This window comes from Lasioglossum baleicum, chromosome 6 (genome assembly GCF_051020765.1).
Source record: "Lasioglossum baleicum chromosome 6, iyLasBale1, whole genome shotgun sequence".
Classification (NCBI taxonomy): Eukaryota; Metazoa; Arthropoda; class Insecta; order Hymenoptera; family Halictidae; genus Lasioglossum; species Lasioglossum baleicum.
Genome location: NC_134934.1, coordinates 7,748,227 through 7,769,557, shown reverse-complemented (window position 1 = coordinate 7,769,557; position 21,331 = coordinate 7,748,227). Strand labels below are relative to the sequence as shown.

At 41.4% G+C, this 21,331-nt stretch overlaps 1 protein-coding gene across 3 annotated transcripts in view; it reads left to right on the top strand.

The window, feature by feature from the left end:
* The window catches only part of Cda5 (Chitin deacetylase-like 5), a 91,719-nt gene that overhangs the window by 47,712 nt on the left and 22,676 nt on the right, over positions 1–21,331 (top strand). For all 3 annotated transcript variants that reach the window (XM_076425383.1, XM_076425381.1, XM_076425382.1), the window contains exon 2: positions 19,918–20,092. In XM_076425383.1, coding sequence (XP_076281498.1) covers positions 19,918–20,092 — 175 coding nt within the window. The remainder of the gene's footprint in view (positions 1–19,917; positions 20,093–21,331) is intronic.

Here is a 21,331-nt window from a genome sequence, read left to right as displayed (position 1 = left end):
AATTCTCATCTTCGTGAATCATTGTACAACATCCACGTAGTATATTGATCAATCTAAACAACTGGAGAATGTCGCAAATGCGCAAGAATCCATGATCTACAGTAGACCATACGATTTGAACTTTCTTAAAAAGTATAAACGATTGGTTTGCTACACAAGGTGAAAACAAATTTTGGAAGAAAATGCAGGTTGTCGGAATTGCAGAGAAAATTCTAATAGTATATTGCAACTTTTTCATGTGGGCTTATATGGAACATTTAGAAAATTTCGTCAAACTCGGTCAACGTAGCAATGAGTCACAAACGTTTGAAGCTGATAAAAATTTCATCCGAATATTAATGGGAGTCACCGTACGTATGACAGTCGGCCATCATTACTATTCAGTTGTCCGTGTAAATTATTCTTAACCATTTGCGTGCATCCCGAAAACAGCGTAGGTTGTCGTTATGGAGAAAATAATCGATCCGGGGCACAGCCGATCGCTTTCGACCGGAAACCGTCTGTGGCCTGCCCAATTTCCTGACCTCAAACGTTAACCAAATTCCTAGGCGATACATTCGCCTAGAAATCGGCCGTGCAGGGTGGACACGCGCCTTAAACCGTTCAAGCTGGCCGATATTATGCAAGCCGTGTTCCAGTTTTAAAGCCCCGCTTCGGTATTCCAGCTCACTTTCACTCATTCACTCGCGAGCTCTTTTATCATCGCCCTCCTCTTGTCCCTCTCTCTCTCTGCTGGTTCAGGCTGTTGCTCGGGCTCCGCGTCTCTTTCTCCGAGCGTGGTTCCCTCTTTGCCATTCGCATGACTTTCACTTCTCTCAGCTTCGCGAGTCGTTGGTTCCTCGCCCCGCGCGTCCTTCCTCGCAAACTTCCAGCGAGGAGTACGCCTTAGAAAACCGCAGTCCCATGATTTATAGAGTATGTAGCTGGCTCGTTGGTTCGGAAGTGTGGACGAGCGTGCTGCCTCGCCGACGAGAGAGCCGCGGCTTCCTGTTCCGCGACCGCGAAAATTTCGCGCACGTCTTTTTTCCTTCAGGCTGCCAATCGTCTCGAAGGATCCGTCGCGAGTTCGTCGATCGAACGTTTTCGCGATCGTCCACGAGGCCGCGTAATTCACGATTAGCCGTTGGCGTGTTCTGCGAGGAAAAACCTCGCTCCCGCGGACATTTTGTCCCGTCACCGTTGCGCGTTCCCTTCGCGAGACCCGAGTTCTCGTTACACGCCGACAGCCTCGATTTTCCACGCGTAAAACTACTAATCAGCCGTTTCGAGCCTGAACGATCTCGTGATTTACGGCCGGGCGAGTCGATTACTCGAGGCGTTGATCGTTAACGCGACGTACCCAGCTGGCTGCTCGCGTCGACACTACGCGTACCGAGAAACGATCGTCCAAATCTCGCGTCAGCAGGAATTCCGCGAAACCAGACCACGTTTTACGAGTTCAGGTATACGTTTAGGCGCGTTTAGACGAGTTTAGGCCCGTTCCCGTCGGCTTTGCCGCATCGAATTACGTCGGGACCGGTTCAAACTGATTTTCTGGCAAATTACCAAGCCCTTATTAACTCCCGAATAACGTTTCCCACGCGTCATGCAACTCTCGGAGCGAGTCTTGTCCACGCTAGACCCATCGATCGATCCTATGGTGGCGGAATCCGCCGAGCGATTTAACATTTTCCGCTGTCCTGTTACGGATAAGTCGCCTGCACGTCTCTCGATCGAGGAATCTCGATCGCGAACAAGCGGAAACAATGGACGTTGATTGATGGAGCGAGCGGCCGGCTTAAATCACGGATACCTTGTTACACCGGGGGCCGGTCGATTATCTCGGTTACGTGTGCGGATCGAGCGAGAGATTGCCGCTTTGGTCACGGAGAAACGTCGAACCGGAGCTATCCGACCGCTATTGGTATCATCGTGCATCATTTTTCATGGATACACGCGATTCGCACGCTATGCACGCTCGCCGTTTCAACTGTTTAACCTGCCGACCGGCTATCAGTTTTTCATTCGAAACACTTACTTACCAACACTTTCAGACAGCATATTTTTGCTTCCTCGAAGAGTTCATTACGTAATAATCAATACTTTATAAGAACCCTAGAATGATCTGCAGTCTTTCACAACAGGTTATGCCAGTACGGCTACCGTAGTACGGTGAAATGAAAAAGTCATTGATTAACACGTTCACTGACAAACGATCACCATCGATAAATCCCAATAAATAATTTAGACATTGTAATCGAACCTGCAGAGTCATGGTTTACCACTAGACTGCGGATTTCTGTGCATTCACAGCAAACACGTGTACGTGCAGTTTAACCCTTGTGTAGCCAACCGGGTGCCCGTTTACTGCATTTCTTCCAACAACTTGTTAATGTTCCTCTAAAAGTGTTACAAAATTTCTCTGAATGTCCATTCCTTGCTCGCCCATATATTTATTTATAATCTTAAAGTGGGAATTTGTGCAAATATGTTGAATACAAAAGATTTTAAATAATCTATACATTTTGGTTGACTGCTTTCTTTTTTCACAAAATTTCTCTGAATATCCATTCCTTGCTCGCTAATATATGTATTTATTTATAGTCTTAAAGTGGGAATTTGTGCAAATATGTTGAATACAAGAGATTTTAAATAATCTATACATTTTGTTTGGCTACTTTCTTCTTCCTCTACGATATTCTGAACGATGACGAATATCTAATCACTAGAACCAGAAAATAATGTAAGGAAAAGCTGTATGGAAAAAAGAGTTTATTAACAAAATTGGGCACACGGATAACCAGAAGTGTTAATGTACACACATACATAAATACGCTGTTCGTACTTAAACTCTATAGTTATATACAATACAGTTCTATATACAGCTAAATTTATAAAGATAGAACATCAGGAATGACAGAAGAATTGTGAAATTACGATCGCCAACAGATTACAAAAAAGAAGACAGATTGAAACGGGCGCCCACGACAAACACGTCGGTCGTTAATTTCTGGTTATCCGTGTGCCCAATTTTGTTGATAAACCCGTTTTTCCTTACGGCTTTTCCTTACAATAATTAGTAGTACAAGGCGTTAAAACTGACTGTTCTGGATTGTTTTATGAAAATAGCAAGAATATATTCAGTCTTTTAGGGGCTTTTACGTGAATCCAGTGTTAACGCTAAATCTACCGAGCTGAAAAGATGGCTGGCATGTGTAGCCTTATGAAAAAGACATCAAGGAATTTATATAGATTTTCTGTGCTTTTCAATACAAAAATGCGTATAATCATTTCCAGTGAAAGCATCATTATAATTTTAATAATTGTGAAATGAAAAACCAGAGACCGGTGATTTGTTCAGCGGTGGTAGGTTACTGTTAAGCAACAGTATTATGAAAAGATGAAACTTTCGCAAATTCGCGGCACCGTTGCATCAGTCGAGAGCGAGAACCCTTTCCCTTGGATCGCGGTCGCGCTGCGGATAGAGAGGACGAGCAAGAAGAAGCCGTTCTTCCCGTTGACATTGAGAGCGTCGACTAAGGCCGGCCGCAAGGCCAGCAGGAAAAATCGAAATCGAGGAAAGTGAGGCTCCAAGCGGGACTCGCTCGGCCTTCGAGGAATATGGAACACAAAACGATCGTTTAGACCGAAGATCCTGGTACCGTTCTCCGGCTCGACCTTCCCTCGAACGACCTTGGGACCGCGGCAAGGTTCACGGCCCCGTCCCCATGAGGCATTCCTAAAATTCCTCGGCTCGGAGCGGAACTCGTTCGATCGTCGCTTGAGCAAATGATTCCGATAAGCTCGCGACGCTGCGACTAGGAGAACGGTCGACAGCTGAACGTGGGATTTCCTGAACGCGTCATATCGCTGCGGTTTGTGATTTTCTTGCCACTCGTGGAAACTTCATCGAAAGTGATCGCATGGGTCTAATTTCGCGATACTCATTCCTCTTTCCTCTCTAGTTAAATCGCATTGTGCGAACGCGAAATAAAATTGAATTTAGGCGATACTGCCTTAAGGATGTGGTCACACAAAATGCGATTCTTGATTATAGTCAAGAACATATTGTAGAGATTCCTATTTCACGTGTATGTAAACACGCGTGTTACATGAACCGTGTAGTAAGGATTTAAAGATCCGTGAATACGAATCCTTATGGATCTGCGAATACGGCAGAGTTGGGCATTAATCGATTGAAATTTTAATCATGGTTAATTGATTAATCTGTTCGATTAAAAAAGAAATCATCGTAAAATCGACGATTGATTCAATCGATTGTAGAAGTTAATCGTCAATCGTTGATTAAAAGAAGAAATAATCGAAAAATCGACGATTGGATCAATCGATTGATGAAGTTAATCGTCAATCGTTGATTAGAAAAAGAAATCATCGAAAAATCGACGATTGGTTCAATCGATTGATGAAGTAAATCGTCAATTTTTGCCTAACTCTGGAATACGGGTCGGCACGTTCAAGTCCGACAACTGATGCGTTATTGTTTTTCGATCGAATTGAATCTCTAAATATATTTACGTTACATTGCTTGATAGCGTTCGGACGAATAAAATGATTGTGAAGCCGAACCCAAATACTAAAACTTGATGCGACGAAAAATAATTAAAAAGAAAAGAATCGACCAACATAGACGATCGTTTGTTTAGCTAAATATGTTGTCATACGAAGCAAAAATCGTATCCGGTAGCGTAAAGCGGCCGATCTTGCGCAATGGACCGCGATTAGGAGCCCGCTTTCACGGAATCCCGTAAATACCGATGATTTATAGGACTCATTCGATACGCTTCCAATCGCGGGCAAAGTACCGCGCCGGAAAAGGAACATCAAAATCAGTGATCGAACCGCACGAGGTGTCCCGCAACGAGCTATAAAATCGCGTCCGAATCGATAAGTTAAGAGGAAAATCGTTTCCGGATCGGTGCAGTGGGAAGCACGACGAGCGTCTGTTCTCGGTAACGGTTTTTAACTTTCTTCGCGTGACTTCGGGAATCGATTGCGACTCGAAGTAGAGCATCGAGTCGTAACCGCCACCGGTTACCGTAATCCTAACGTTCGTGCGTTTACCCGTTGCGTCGACACCGAACAACGATCGTCCGTCCGGTTCTTTCAACGTCGAAAACTTTCGTGGAGAAAGCCTCGCATTGTAACCATCGTAACCGCCTGATCAGGGGAATTCACTCGAGTTCAGGGGAAAAAGTTACCCCCCCCCTCTCTCTCTCTCTCTCTCTCTCTCTCTGGATTAATCGCGTAGAGTGGGGAGACAAATCTTAAACTGGCGACTCTGACTCATAACTTTTTTAATATCAGATCAGACTTGGATATTTTTTGAGAAGTTACAGCAATTAGGTTACTGCAAGACGTGAAAAAATCGCAATTCGTCGAAATTACAGAGAAAACACTAGAAGTTGTTGTTTACAACTTTTTTATGGGGGCCTGTACTGAAAATTTAAAAAATACATCGATCAACGTTGCAATATGAATGAAAATTGCAGTTTTTCATGATTTTCAGTCTCTATAATCATCGATTCAATGCCTGTAGTTTTCTCCCGCATCTACCGATTTTGATGAAATCTTCAGAATATGCATAATTGACAATTTCTTCTCCACGTCACGTAGTAAATTAATTGTTCTAATTTCCAAGTCGTATGATCTGATATTAAAACAGTTATTGTTCTTTTAAAAGTGTCCGAATATGACAATGGTTTACTGTTGTTAGCGAACGTACATTTCGTCGAGGAGTGAGCGTAACATTTGATACTCCGTCATGTAACATGAGTGACAAGAAACAAGACGATCGCGACACTGCAGAAATCGGTAACTGTGAAAATAACATGGCCGTGTTATCACTTTACATACCGGAAGCCTATTAATAGGATCCTCTCGGTGAATATGTTTTATACCGAGAAAAAGTTCACAAGCAATCTTCTAGGTGACGATCTCGAGGAAAATTATTAGATTATGTTATCGAAACCGACTGAAGTCCTCGACTGTAAATCGTCGAATTTTTAGATATACATATCTGGTATCTAGTGAATGACGCATCATGACTAGACAGCGGATTTTATGCAATTATAACAAAAACGAGTAGATGTCATTTAAAACGTTAAAAACATTAGGCGAATTTTAAAATACTGTTATATTATTTTCAACCCGTTGAATATGTTCAGAGAGAGAAAATAAATTTCTATGTCACTCCAATTGGTTCTAAATCAGGTAGAAAATTTTTATTTTGTATTTTTAACCCGTTGAATATGTTCAGAGAGAGAAAATAAATTTCTACGTCCTTCCAATCGGTTGCAAATCAGATAGAAAATTTCTATTTTGTATTTTCAACCCGTTGAATATATGTTCAGAGAGAAAATAAAATTCTACGTCCTTCCAATCGGTTGCAAATCAGGTAGAAAATTTCTATTTTGTATTTTCAATCCGTTGGATATGTTCAGAGAGAGAAAATAAATTTCTATGTCACTCCAATTGGTTGCAAATTAGGTAGAAACTTTTTATTTTGTATTTTCAACCCGTTAAATATGTTCAGAGAGAAAATAAATTTCTATGTCACTCCAATTGGTTACAAATGAGGTAGAAAATTTCTATTTTGTATTTTAAATCCGTTGAATATGTTCAGAGAGAAAATAAATTTCTATGTCACTCGAATTGGTTGAAAATCAGGTAGAAAATTTCTATTTTGTATTTTCAACCCGTTGAATATATGTTCAGAGAGAAAATAAAATTCTACGTCCTTCCAATCGGTTGCAAATCAGATATAAAATTTCTATTTTGTATTTGAACCCGTTGAATATGTTCAGAGAGAGAAAATAAATTTCTATGTCACTCCAATTGGTTGCAAATCAGGTAGAAAATTTCTATTTTGTATTTTCAACCCGTTGAATATATGTTCAGAGAGAAAATAAAATTCTACGTCCTTCCAATCGGTTGCAAATCAGATATGAAATTTCTATTTTGTATTTGAACCCGTTGAATATGTTCAGAGAGAGAAAATAAATTTCTATGTCACTCCAATTGGTTGCAAATCAGGTAGAAAATTTTTATTTTGTATAAAGTTCCGCTGTCTGCATATCCGCCATCAGCATAATTCCAACGGTAGGATAGATCGAGGTAGCGACGATGAACGACAATATGTGATTACTCCGGCGTGCAAAAAAGATTCATGGATTCGCGTATCTAGAAAGGATGGCAGATTAGGATCTAGGATTGGGCAAGAGGCGACGATGGACCTTTCGCGTTCTTAAGCGACGAAGAACGACCTCGCTGGGTCAGGGAGAGGCTTCTCACAGGTGCGAACGGAGAGATGAGCATCGAGCTGTATCTCCGCGTGCGCGCGAGATCAGCGTTGCACACACTAAATAATCGGAGGATGCGTAATAATTTTGCGCAACGGTTATTCCGTCTAGCGTTCGGTTTTGGAGAGAATCGAAGGTGTCGGTGCGCTCGAGAGTGAAAGGTACAAGTTCGCGCACGTTGAAAGCTCGGGACGACACTGGACGACGCCTCTGGAACCGAGTCGCAATCGCGAAATTTCGCGAATACGTATCGCAGCCACGCAATTAAAACCGTAATCCGAGTTTCGCAATGCTCGCCGTTTCGCAGGCGCGGAGGATACGTGACAGCCGCGAGTAACGCGCGACCCAGTTCCCGACTCGCGTGGACCGATTAATTACGCTCGCCGTGGAAAACTTTCTTTAGGGATTTCTCTCGAAAGCGATACACGAGCAATCATCGGGCAGGCGTTGGTCTGGCCCGAGTAACGCGTTTTTGTCGACGGGCCCTTGCGTGGTCGTCGCGTCGCACAGTGCTCCGGACGGGCAATTAGAATGAAATCTATTGACAAAATCAAAGAACTTTCGGTGAAATTAAAGCTGAAACTCTTTGCAGACTATGGGAAAAATAGAGAGATTATGGTACGAACGTTTTTCAACCTTGAAATATTCGTTGAACTTGCACAATTTCAAGAGAATTCTGGGTTTTCCCATACCACGCGCGGAATTTCTTTTTACCATGCTATACATCATTTCGCGTAGATTTTTCCACGCTGATTTCAAATCTGGTCTCAAAATTTGTCTACGAGCTCAGGACTTTGCAAAAAATTGATTTTTGCGAACAAAACTAATGTAATCATTTTTTTGTTGAAATGATTTGAGTGACCCACTAGTTTGAAGGTATATTGTATTCTCATGTATGAAACACAATCAGAATAAATATAACGAAGCATTTGAACGGTTACTTGTATGTATATGCATTGTGAACATTTCATCGAAATCGGTTGAAAACATTGTTCTTGTCTCGTTATCGGAACTGCCTGAAAAATCATGTTCAGTTTTAACATAAACAATAATCCATAATATTATTTATAAAACGTTGATTTTTAAATGCGTGTACAATTTTTAATGAGCCTTATTAATTTAATCGTTTTTGAAGGTGATGGACATTTAGAAAGCAATATACATTCGATAAACATCAATGTCCACTGAATTATCTGTGACACTTAAATGATTGTTGCACAGCACAAGGAAAAGTATACTAAAAATATTCCAATTTATAGAAAGATGCGGAACTATTTGGAACACAATAGATAATCCATGTGAAAGGGAAATAACTACGGCACTTTCATAAGTCCATCAAGAATTGCATTGTTTCCTCGATAATTGTCCAAAACACGGGTCAGGGACAATTGTCGACCAGGTATACTATTCTTTGACCTCTGCCGAACGTACAAAAGGACAACGAAGCTCGAGAGGACTCGGTCGCCGAGAAGTGTGAACATAACTGACCCAATAACAAAACATGTTTATTTTTCATTATTTTTTTATGGAACTTTGATGAACATAGTCGTGGCATTTTTCTAATGGAAATGATACAAAATATGAAATAATTCCAACTATATTTATTTGTGTAATGAACGATGAAAGTTTTGAACGCAAAGAAGGACAGCGTATAGGAAAGAAAGAGACGCGGAGTTCTTCCTTGTTCCTGTTTTTCCTTGCGTCCGAAACATTCATCGTTCATTTGATATGAACGAAACCTAGAAATTTGATAATATATGTAGGATTCTAGCGACTTCGAGATTCTCTATGACGTCACCCACGAAACCCTCCACTTTGACCAATCTCCAGTATTTATTATTATATGAGGAGTCCTGACCAATAAAAATAAAATGGAGTCATATTGATTTTCCGAATTCAGTGTAACTGGAAACTCAGTTCTTTGCAAAACGTGAAAATACCGAGTCCGCCTGTCGGAACATTGTGCGATGCGAAAAGAAACCTCGAATCCTCGCGCAGGATCTCGCCCGGAGAAAATCGAGGCTTGATCGAGGCTCGATCGAGGCCCCTCGGTGCACCGCGGACTTTCTTTCGGGTCCTTGTCCCGTCGTTGAGTCACGGCTCGACGATCCCGAATTAGAAACTGACACGATCCAGCGGCTGCTTACCGAGACGCGAACGTGGTTCGCCGAAGCGTTCGTCGACCGCACAGGATCTCGATACGCAAACGAACGTAATATATTTTATGTACACGAAGAAAATGTACACCCGGTGTATTGTATATCTTCGAACATGACAAAAGTCCTAGAACGTGTGGCACGAAGTAGCGTCGCGTTTGTGGAAACGGTTTTCTAGCGCGACCCAGGGGATTCCCTGACAGGATCGGCCGCGACCATCCTCAGGTGAAAGAGGCTCCGCAAGGCCGCCTCGTTCGGATTCTCGGTCGAGCGAGTCAGCCTTTCCGATCCGAAGACACCGATCGTTTGACCAGATTACTCGCGTGCCGCGAATGCATCGACAGCTTGCAAAAGTTCGTCGAACAAGTGAAACTTGCAGCGATAGTTCTGCACTTTCGCAGAGCAATTTTTGAACCCGTCGCACAGTGGTTCAGAATCGGCGAAACGTGGCCGAAATTTCTGCCAACAGGTTCTTAAATGTACAGACTAAGTTTTCGCATAAATATGAATTGCTATAAGTCGCACATTCTCTTTTGAGAGAAGTTTGAAAACAAGCAAAAATGCAAGTCAGAGTGATCGCACTTCTTCCTGAAATTGGCAAACGTAGTTTGCCTCATCATACTTTTTTATGAGTAATCATTCCAGCAAAACTAGTAGTATAATAATATTTTTAAACTTTGACAATTGTCTTTTTTCCGAAACACCTATTTTCCTGACGTATTGTTCATTAATGACGATTACAAAGCGAAGTTCACGAGAGGTCACGATGAATTTTGCATAGAAATATTTGTTAGAGCCTCCCTAAGATGGCCGCATAAAAGTTTCGTGCAGATACTTGCAAATGTAAAAGTTACAACGATAAATAGTCAACGCGTTGGTAACGACCCGAATCACCATAACATGGCCAAACGCAAGGAATACTCTAATTTATTTAACAATTAATAAATCCGTCGATTTCGGATCGATGAATATTGAATCCGCCATTCTGGTTTCTGAAATTTTGAAATGAAATTCATATTCAGCGACTCAAAAAATACGGGAATACCAGATTTGCAATTTTTATTTCGCTCCTGTGTCCTGCAATCAATGCAAACATTTTTTTATTTTGCATAAACATCCGCAGTCTACTAATAATCGTTACCAATTAGTTGATAATGAAGTTTATGTACAATAAGATTTCCGAGTCGCTGTCTGAGCGTTGGTCTGGTACACTTAGGCGTGGTCTTTGTGTCATTTACTTTTACGATTCCAACGGATTTATTTTTACCGAATCGTAACAATAGCAGCACGAACAAGGAATACGCAATCAGCGGAAGATTTGTATGGCTCCGATCCTAATGTAGGTCACTGGAACGACTACATTCGTGCATCACGAACCTGGAGGAACTGCTGCTGAATCAATAGACGCGTCGGACAATAGGGAAAGTGATAATCTTGAGAACTTGCAACACGCCACGAACCTTCTAAATATGACAAAACGAAATAACGAGACGTAGTCCTAGCCAAATTGCATAGTTCCTAGAATTCTTCATTCTTCAATTTGTTTACGAGTATTCTACTTTAAGTTTCACCTTCACACAGTTTTGCCATAAATATATAAAATCGGCTACGAATCCACGGTCCATTCAATACCTCATAATAAACATATTACAGGTAGAAACCTAACACAGGGTGGTACCCCTTGACGCTGGTTTAATTACACAAAGTAGGGCAAACCTTAATGTTTAAGGTTTAAACCCTCGCAGAGAGTGTCTATCTTGACCTAAAGTATGAAAAGCAAATTGAAAGAGTTCGGGGAAAGAGTTTATGACGCATTCTGTAGGAGCGCAATTTTGAACTCGAACGTGAATTGCAGCAATAAAAACCCGTACAAAGACATTTTACCCAGTTTGTTTCATTGAATGTTAAAGCAAATCAGTTCTTCATGCGCTCCCATAAAACTGGAAAAACCTGACATAGGCCCTTCTTCCAGACACCCATTCACTTATTGAAATTCTGGCGATTCAATTCGACGAATCCAAGTCCAAGGTTTAAGGATGTTCTGGAGGTAGAATGAGAGACAAAAGTACAAGAAATTCGAAATCCATCAATATATTGGCAATGAAAGCCATTCACGAGTATATTTTTGTTTTCGAGTGTATTTTTTTCGTGGAGTTTCTAGTTACGTTTTCTCAAGGTTTAAATAGGGTTTGAATTGATTAATTAATTATTTATTTATTGATGCCGTAAACCTAAATAGGGTTTGAAGTGGAATTTTATGAATTCTCCATAAGAGAAGACGTGTTAAAATGTGCAAACCTTAAATAGCTATAATTCTTAAACGGTGCAGTGAATCGGACCCAAACTTTGATAATTGCATTAATTTACTAAGAATTATATCTCGTCAAACTTTCAAAAATTTTGTTGCTTTTTTATATACCTCCAGAACATCTTTAAGAATAACAAGGACTCTTTCGTGTGGCTGTATCGATTCGATCGAGTCCCGCGTCGACTCGATCTACCTGGAATTCGAGTAAACGAGCACTAAACGAGTAAACAGGTAAACACGCAGCAGAGCTGCGGCGCGATCGGCAGCTGACACGTGTAACGGTGTCGAGAGTCTATCGTGTGACGACCTTAAAAGCGAAGAGGCTCGTCCAGCGAATGAGAGACAGCGACGACTCGAGGTCATCCTCGTAGCTTGGAGACGAAGACGCGCGCGTTTCCTCGAACGGGACAATCGGGACGAACGGAACAGCAAACGGTGTTCGATCGCGCAGCTCCTCGTATCGAATACCGGAACGTAAATCTATCGAGTATATAGACACGTGAGCTCGGTTTCGTAACTAGCGGGGCGAGGGCGACACGATAAAGCGGCGCGCGCTGAGGCTCGATCATAATTTCGAGGCACGGCTACGTGGTCGAGAGCGGACTTTCGCCGTTCGTCGAGTCGGCATACGAAAGAGTCCAGATCTCGCAACCGCGCGCATTAATTGCCGGCCATCGGAGGATGATAATTAGGATCGTTTAGAGACAGAGGCCCGACAGGCCAACAATGAGGGGCGAGCTCGAGATTTCCGCCGGTGCCCGCTGGCCGGTGTACGCGGCGCGACAGCTAATTGACAAGCCGGTGTGTACTTTTGATCGAGACAAGACTATCGTCTCGTGAAAGCTCGCGGTTTCGGAGCTCCTCTATTAACTATATACCCGACTCTCGTTTCTCTGCGGCGCGGCGCGCGCGTAATCGTTCGAGCGTCGAGGTTCCCACGTGCGAACCGAGCAATTAGAGCGCCGCGTTATCGAACTGAGAGCCGGCGCGGAGCTCGTCCGGATTCAAAGTTATAAACGATGCGACGTAACCGAGGGAACGTGACACACACGCGTTTCTTTCGTCGATAGAAAATTTTCCGAACACGATCCACTACTGAAGGGACGCGGCCGTGGGACTGTCGAACCAGCGTCTGCCCGCGTACCCTTTTAACTGTGATTAATCGCTGGTTTACGAGAAAGACGGATCCGGGAGATCGCAGTCTATTCGCGAGGCTACTCATGAGCCTTGTTCACCTCGTTCACCTGGTTCACCGATACTCGCGAGGAAAGGCGAAGAGAGGCTAGGCGAACGAGAGGTCCCCGCGCAACCAGTGAACGCCCCTCGATCGCGCTCTGCACCCTGCGGATCACCTGGGAACACCCACTCACGATCCACCGGGTCCCTGAATATTACTAAAGCCACCTCGACCTCCTCGGCATTCGTACCGCGATCCCACGATCCGCTCTATCTCTCTCTCTCTCTCTCTCTCTCCCCCCTCGTCCCGAGTCTCGAGAATTGTCCTAGAAGATCCCGGAGACGTCTCCGCGAATCCTGCGTGATTAGAACGTCTCGATCTAACCGTCTTCTCAAACCCAGGTCTTTTATAATGCTAGCCGATAATATTGTGATCATTGGGCAGCCGATCACTATGCAAAATAATAATCGTGTCCGTCAATTGCAAGGCATTCGAGCCAAATAATCCTTCTTTAATCATTTCAAGATGTTGAAAATTACATGTTGACATCCTCTACAGGTTTTGCAATCAAAATTCACCCCTTTGCAAATCAATTTCACCCTTTTGCAAATTAAATTCGACCTTTTGCAAATGAAGTGGTTTTAAGTAAGTTTTGTAAATGCGTCGTTAAGAAATTCAAAATTTTATTAACTGCAAAGATATGCGGTAATTTGCAAAATTGCTTTTAAATATCAAATGATCGAACCAGTGCGCCGATAGCATTAATACAGGTTTTATCATTCAAATAATGTATGGAAACTGTGCGTAGATATGTATATTCATTGTAGCCATTTTCTGATTATATATGTACATATGTACAATCAATTTAAAAAGTGAAAGTACATATGTATTTATTGAAGCTATGTGTCCCTCGCAGTAATGACACCGTTCACGTGTGTCTAAATAAATATATAATTTAATCTAAATACATAGATAATTAATTTTAAATATTCTTAATGGGTGAAATTGATTTACAAGAAGGTGAAATTGTTTTGCACAAGGTTGAATTTGACTTGCAAAAGGGTGAATGTGGAGTGCAAAACCTATAATATTCTTCTAATCTTTTTACAGTTTTAAACTTCAACTAGTTCTTAAACTAGTAATCGTTATATAGGCTGTCCCAAAAATGTTGTACTTCCTTGAAAGAGGCAATTCCTGAGATCATTTGAAGCAACGTCTCCATGGGATTCTACAAAATTCACTTTGACATTTGTAGAGGATTAAAGTCGACCAGTCCAACTAAAATTCAGATTGTAGTCTGTCGAAGAGCTAATTCCTGAGATCATTTGAAGCAACGTCTCCATGGGATTCTACAAAATTCACTTTGGCATTAGTAAAGGATTAAAGTCGACCAGTCCAACTAAAATTCAGATTGTAGTCTGTCGAAGAGCTACTTCCTGAGATCATTTGAAGCAACGTCTCCATGGGATTCTACAAAATTCACTTTGGCATTAGTAAAGGATTAAAGTCGACCAGTCCAACTAAAATTCAGATTGTAGTCTGTCGAAGAGCTAATTCCTGAGATCATTTGAAGCAACGTCTCCATGGGATTCTACAAAATTCACTTTGGCATTAGTAAAGGATTAAAGTCGACCAGTCCAACTAAAATTCAGATTGTAGTCTGTCGAAGAGCTACTTCCTGAGATCATTTGAAGCAACGTCTCCATGGGATTCTACAAAATTCACTTTGGCATTAGTAAAGGATTAAAGTCGACCAGTCCAACTAAAATTCAGATTGTAGTCTGTCGAAGAGCTAATTCCTGAGATCATTTGAAGCAACGTCTCCATGGGATTCTACAAAATTCACTTTGGCATTAGTAAGGAATTAAAGTCGACCAGTCCAACTAAAATTCAGATTGTAGTCTGTCGAAGAGCTAATTCCTGAGATCATTTGAAGCAACGTCTCCATGAGATTCTAAAAAATTCATTTTGGCATTAGTAAAGAATTAAAGTCGATCAGTCCAACTAAAATTCAGAGAAAAATTTAGTCTGTAGTTTGTCCAACGAGACGAAGCTGTGAAGGTAATCAGATCCTTACACTTCTCGGATAGTCAGCAGAGAACGCACACTGGTGCTTGGCTGTCTCGTTGGACGGACTATAGTAACTCTTTGAATCATGCATGCGAAAATAGACAGGCCGAGGGGTATGCAGTGGGTGCTGCCGTACTCTCGACAGGTCCTTAACCTTCCGATCGACCGATCGGCCGAGATCCCATCGTGAAAGTAGTCTCGCGTCGCGAGGAAGAGGAAAGCTCGATGATGTATGCAAATGCGTGACTAAGGTTTTCGAGAGCGTTAACGAGGTGGGCGTGTCGGCGGATTAAAACTACGTGCCGAATTCGACTCGATTAGGTGGAATCGGAGAAATGTCAGCGGAATGCTTGTAGATCTGGCGTCTTGACGATTGAGTAAGATCTAGGCGAACGTTATACACGGAAGACCGCGTACTATCGTGTACATATAATCGATGGCCGGGCGGTGCCTTTCGTTTAATTAGAGGCCTCCCGAGCGTTCTCACATCGTGTTAATTATGTGTATAATCGAGTAGCATCTAAATTGCATAAAAGGAATAATGGCCATGTCGAAAACGGGCATTACACAGCCTGATACACGGAGAGTCGTTTCGAACGGTGAACGCTAGCTGAACGAAACTCGAAATTTAAGTTGAAAAACAGTTGCTAATCGTGTTTGCTCATCAGGGAACGAGTCCTTAATGAACTCGATTCTTTCGTGAAGCCGTTCGATGGAAACTTTAAAAATATATAAAGTATGTATGCATAGTACTATCAACTTATTAGAATTATTAAAGAGGAAGAGAACATTTTTTCTTTCGTTCGAGTACCTTATAATTAATGCAGAAAATTTTTATTTTGCGTAAACATCCACAGTGTACTTATGATACGATGTAGAAAAGACTGGAACGTTTAACAATAAACCTACCAAGCATTAAAAACGTCGGTAAATGTCGTCTCATAAAAATGCTACCAATTTATCAAGATTTTCTGTTTAATAGATACTTGGACAAGGAAATTTATAATAATTAATAATAATTTTCCATAAATGAATTTTATATTTTGAATAATAATTGATCGTGGTAGGTTTAGTGTTAAGCATTGAACAGGATGAAGAGGTCAATCGATGATTGCAGCAACATGAAATTTAAGTTGAAAAACAGTTGCTGATCGTGTTTGCTCATCAGGGAACGTGTCTTTAATGAACTCGATTCTATCGTGAAGCTGCTCGATGGAGACTTAAGAAAAGTAGATTTACGTCAAAATATTTCTTTAGAATTTTTGTAAATTTCTTGAATTAAATTCAATTTAAAATATTTAGAATATCCCATCGCGGTTGCCATAGAAGTTTCATTCTCTTCTACTACATCCTGTCTATACCTTAATATCTAAACTAGTGATCTTCACGCAAAGTATAAAGGAATTTGTGCGACAATTCCCAGATGCATGAGCTAACTAAAAATTGATTTTGCTCATTAATAATTTTAATGTATTGTAAAAAATATATATCAATACCCTTAAACTCTTTTAATGTTTGTATACATACCGCATCCACTTCGCCACTAACCCGTTGCACTCCTTTGTCGCGTGTGACTCGACGTCGGAGAAAGGAAAATGTATTTTGGCTCTTCCTTTCATTATTTAAGTCGTATTTTTTAGTTAAAAACAAATATAAGTTCCACAGATTTAAATTACAACAAAGTTATTTAATATGATTAGTAAACAAGATTGTTTAAAAAAAGTGGCAGTCAAGTCCTTTGTCCTTTGAAGTAAATTTCAAATGAAACACTTAAAATAAACCTACCGCTGCCGGTCACATGACCGGTTTTATATGTTTCATCTTGCAATTATTGAAATTACGAAGTTGCTTACATGGAAATCGATTCGATAAATTTGTTTATCCAAGCACATACTGCAATAAAAATTGCACGTAATCTAAATAAGTAGAGCCTTGTCATTTTTGTATGCTAAAACATTGTAGTCGCGTTTAGTGCTCGGTAGATTTAGTGTTCATGCGTCAAATCCGCAGTCAAGAAACATGGAGATGTTATCAAGGTAGATCTTCTCTTTGTTTCGGGGCATTTTGTTGTCCTCGGTCGCGAGAACAGGCCGATTTGTAGGAGGACAGGTGTGAATCTCGGCGCGCGATCTTTGACCTCCCGTTTCGGCCGAGGGAACCGGCAGCGGGAGAACGCAGAAACTCGGTCGCCGGTGTATTAGGCACGATTGTGCTCCGTTCCGAACGAGCACGCGATTAATTACCGTGCCAGGAGATCGGTATCGGCTTTCGTTGCATCAGACGAAACAATTCGGCGAACAACCGCGCGCGGAGAGAGTCCCCAAAGAAAGCGGCGAATACAAAGGAGCGTTACCGTGGCGTGAGTGCCGGAGACTTCCGTTAAACGCGAAGACATCGGTGCTGAAAGATCACTGCCTCGACGTGAAGACTATTGGATGGTAACGAACCATAGAACCATTAGGTATTTTACGATTCTGGCGAACGTGCTGCTGAGAACCATACTTGATTAAATTTGTTACATGTTCAACCCCTTGCAGTACAACATCGAGTCGGACTCGTGATTCACACAGAATCTACTAAACATGTTATTCATTCCTTTAATGTAAAAGCGGTGTGTCCGGTTTGACACCACTCCTTAAGGGTTTAATCATCATGAAATACATTAATTGCAATGTAATCTTAGTGTAGCTTGCACAAGACCAACGTAACATCCTTTAACCCCTTGCACTACACTAGAATATCGTGTCTGACTCGTGATGAAGATATTAAAAAAATTTAAGAACATCAACGTATTAGTTTCAGTTCAATAAAATAATTAAAAGAAGAAAGAAATTTTTACGTAACTTCTGAGTCTTGGAATCGACGTAGACATTTTTTATTTTGCATAAAGATCCGCAGTCTACTAATAACAGAGTTGGGCATTAATCGATTGAAATTTTAATCCTGATTGATTGATTGATTAATGTGTACGATTAAATAAAGGAATCATCGGAAAATCGACGATTGATTCAATCGATTGATGAAGTTAATCGTGAATCGTTGATTAAAAAAAGAAATCATGGAAGAAAAACTTTTCACATCCTTTAGTAAACTAATTGCTCTAGCTTCCAAAAAAAGTTTAAATCGTATAATACAATATTAAAAAAAGTTATCGTCTTCTTTAGAGCGGTCTTAAAACTTTTGTCCGCTACTGTATATGCACAAAGTAGAATTGGTTGATCATGGTCAGTCGCGTCAGACGATTCCTGTGCAATGGCACGTGCATTCGCTGCATTTTCAAACTCGATTCTCTCGAAAACGAAGGGTGAAACAAAAAAATTTTATTCCTTTTTTCGACTTATTTTTACATGTAGTATCACCCCCTGCTCGGTTACCCGTCCGGTCACACTCTATAATAGGAATGTGATAGGTATAAATGTTCTCCTTTCTCAGGAAACCACAAACTACAAGAAAGATCTAATCACTGAAACCGTAAAATAACTCGTAGTGCACTGCGGATCTCCATGCATCTCTGTCAACAATAAGCAGGTGTGATTTGAAACACTAAACAAAAGGAAATCAATTCCTACTTGGTTCTGATATCTTCCAGTTAAAGCAAACAACTTTACTTCAGAAGATTTGCAGTCTTTTTAATCCAAATAAAATGTTATTGGTGCCAATATACAGTTATAAGTAGACTGTGGATTTTACGCATTTATGACAAAAATACGTCCGTACAATTTAAAGCAGTGGACATGCTAAAAACATTTCAGGTCATCAATGTATTAGTTTCAGTTTAATGGGATAATTAACAGAAAAATACACTTTTTAATTGGCTCCTATGTTCTGCAATCAATGCGAACATTTTTTTATTTTGCGTCAAGATCCGCAGTGTAGTTATAAGAGAGCGTCCCGGCGCCGTTCAGGCGGATGCGCGATCGCTCGACGACTCGTGTCCGAGTTTCTCGGCAACGCACCGCGCAAGGTCGACCAAAAATCCGGTTATTTATTCTCGGTTGCGCAATCCGCCGTCTTCGTACACCGGTCACGTTTCATTGCGGCCGTTTTGTGCACCGATACACCAGCCGCACGAAACGCGGCCGTTAATAACTCGCCTAACGTCCACTTAACCCCTCAACTGCGGCGGATAAGAACCCGTGACACCCTCGGAATAGCAAATTCGAGACTTTCACGGGCCGCGTCGTCGCGCTTCTTCTCACTGCCAACTGCTCTGACCGTGCCCTTTACCACGATGTCCCGTTAGCGATTATGTCCACTCCCATTTGTAGCATTTATTGTACTGCAGCGGCTTCGCTCGGTTGACAACGTGCGGAATAATTGAATCACAATTGGACTGCAACTGTGAAATCGATGTTTATCGCTGTGCTGCGGATTTTCTGCATTCAACAACAAAAATTGGTAGATCAAATGCAAGAAGAATCGTTTAAAGCGTTTCGAAATGCTATTGTACCATTATCAACCGTTTACAATGATCAAGGAGAGCAATCAATGTCTATGTCACTTCTGTATCTTGCGATGGAATCAAACAATTTTCATTGTGCATACAAATTTGTAATTTCACTGTGCATTTTTACGAGGAGTAAGCACAATTCTTTTCGAATCCTGAACCCAGGCAATGTTCATTGTGCATAAAAATTCGAAATCAATCACAGTTCGATGTATGTAAGTTGCGATAGATTAATTGGAAGGATCACGAATCGCGTCTCTATCTATGATTGTAAATCTTCACGCTTCCGCGGAGATTGCGAAGACGTGAACGACATTTCTGCGGTGTTTTCCTTCTATAAGTAGACGAGTTTGTCCGTTGTTCTGTAAAACAATTCATGAGAATGGGAATCCGAGTAAAGATCCGCGTTCCGCTTATGAGAATGCGTGCGCTAACGCGGAATGACACTGTGTCTCTTGCAGGATGCCAGCGAAACATCCCGAGAAGCGCCAGAGCGAGCAGAAACGAGGCAGCTTTGGAATTCGAGTGCCCGGAAGAGTTCGGATACTATCCTCATCCTCGCGACTGCACGCAATACTATGTCTGCGTGTTCGGCGGCGCGCTGCTCGAATCCTGCACGGGCGGTTTGATGTACAGGTGAGTTCATTGCACGATCCTTAGAGAATTAATCCTTGGACAATTAATCCTGAAAATTAAAAATCTTGTATTATAAAGATCTCCACAGGTCTCGAACCTGTACCATTTCAATAATAATTATTCAGCCATTTTATATACAAGTGGTGTAAATGAATATTTGACTGTCTGTCTGTTGATGCAAAATAAAAAATGTTCGCATCGATTGCATGACACAGGAGCCAAATAAAAATTGTATGCTTCTCTTAATTCGTTGATGTCCTTAAATACTTTTAACATGTCCATCTTCTTTAATTATCCTATTCAGCTGAAACTAACACATTGATGACGTTAAATATGTGTAACATGTTCACTGCTTTAAATTACACGTATCCAGTTTTGTCATAAATGCATGAAATCCACAGTCTAATCATCATTAAATAAAATAATTGCAATATTTAGTGTGGCCTGCACAAGACGCAAGATGTGTGGGTGTAATTTGAATTATTATTTGCATCATAACAGTTTAAGCCAATCAACAGGCTTCTTACAACTGCATAAAACCGCAAGAAATCGATTCTTGCTTGGTTCTCACATCTTGCAATTAGAGGAAACAATTTTTATTTTAGAAAAGATCCGTAGTCTATTTATTATCCGATGGCTGACTGTTTCGATTCGCACAATTTCTCCGTCAAACGGCTCAATTGTACAACAGAAAAGCTGGAACCTGTCATTTTTACGCAAAAATCGGAGAGATCGTGGTAGCAGAATTTTGTAGAAAACCAATCAGAACCCGTTCCCCCATTTCCTGGAACTCCGGGGAGTAGGAGAAGCGTGTATCTCGAAATAAAGAGCTAATTTGTCGGCGGACAATCAAGCGGGGTATTTAATCGTGGCGTAATTTACTATCCTGTTATAAAGTCCCGGGGACTCGTTTTTAAACACGCCGCAAGAAGATAGAGATCTCTTCTGGGACAGGAACAGTCCTCGCGAAGTACCGTTGCGTCGCGACAACGCGTTCGACCGTTCTCCGGATAAGTGGATAATCGATCGGGAAGACAAAACGACTAGACTTCTCGGGCAGTTCGCCTCGCGTCGATACGTGGAAACGATTCAGAAACAAGCGACTAATATGGTCGGAAATTAGCAGAGAGCGCGCGGGGGATTGAAACGCGTCCGAACTATACCGCGCGGCTTTCAATCGAAAGGGAAACGAAACGCAACAAGCCATTGTCGTCCAGATATAGACAGCTTTAATGGATG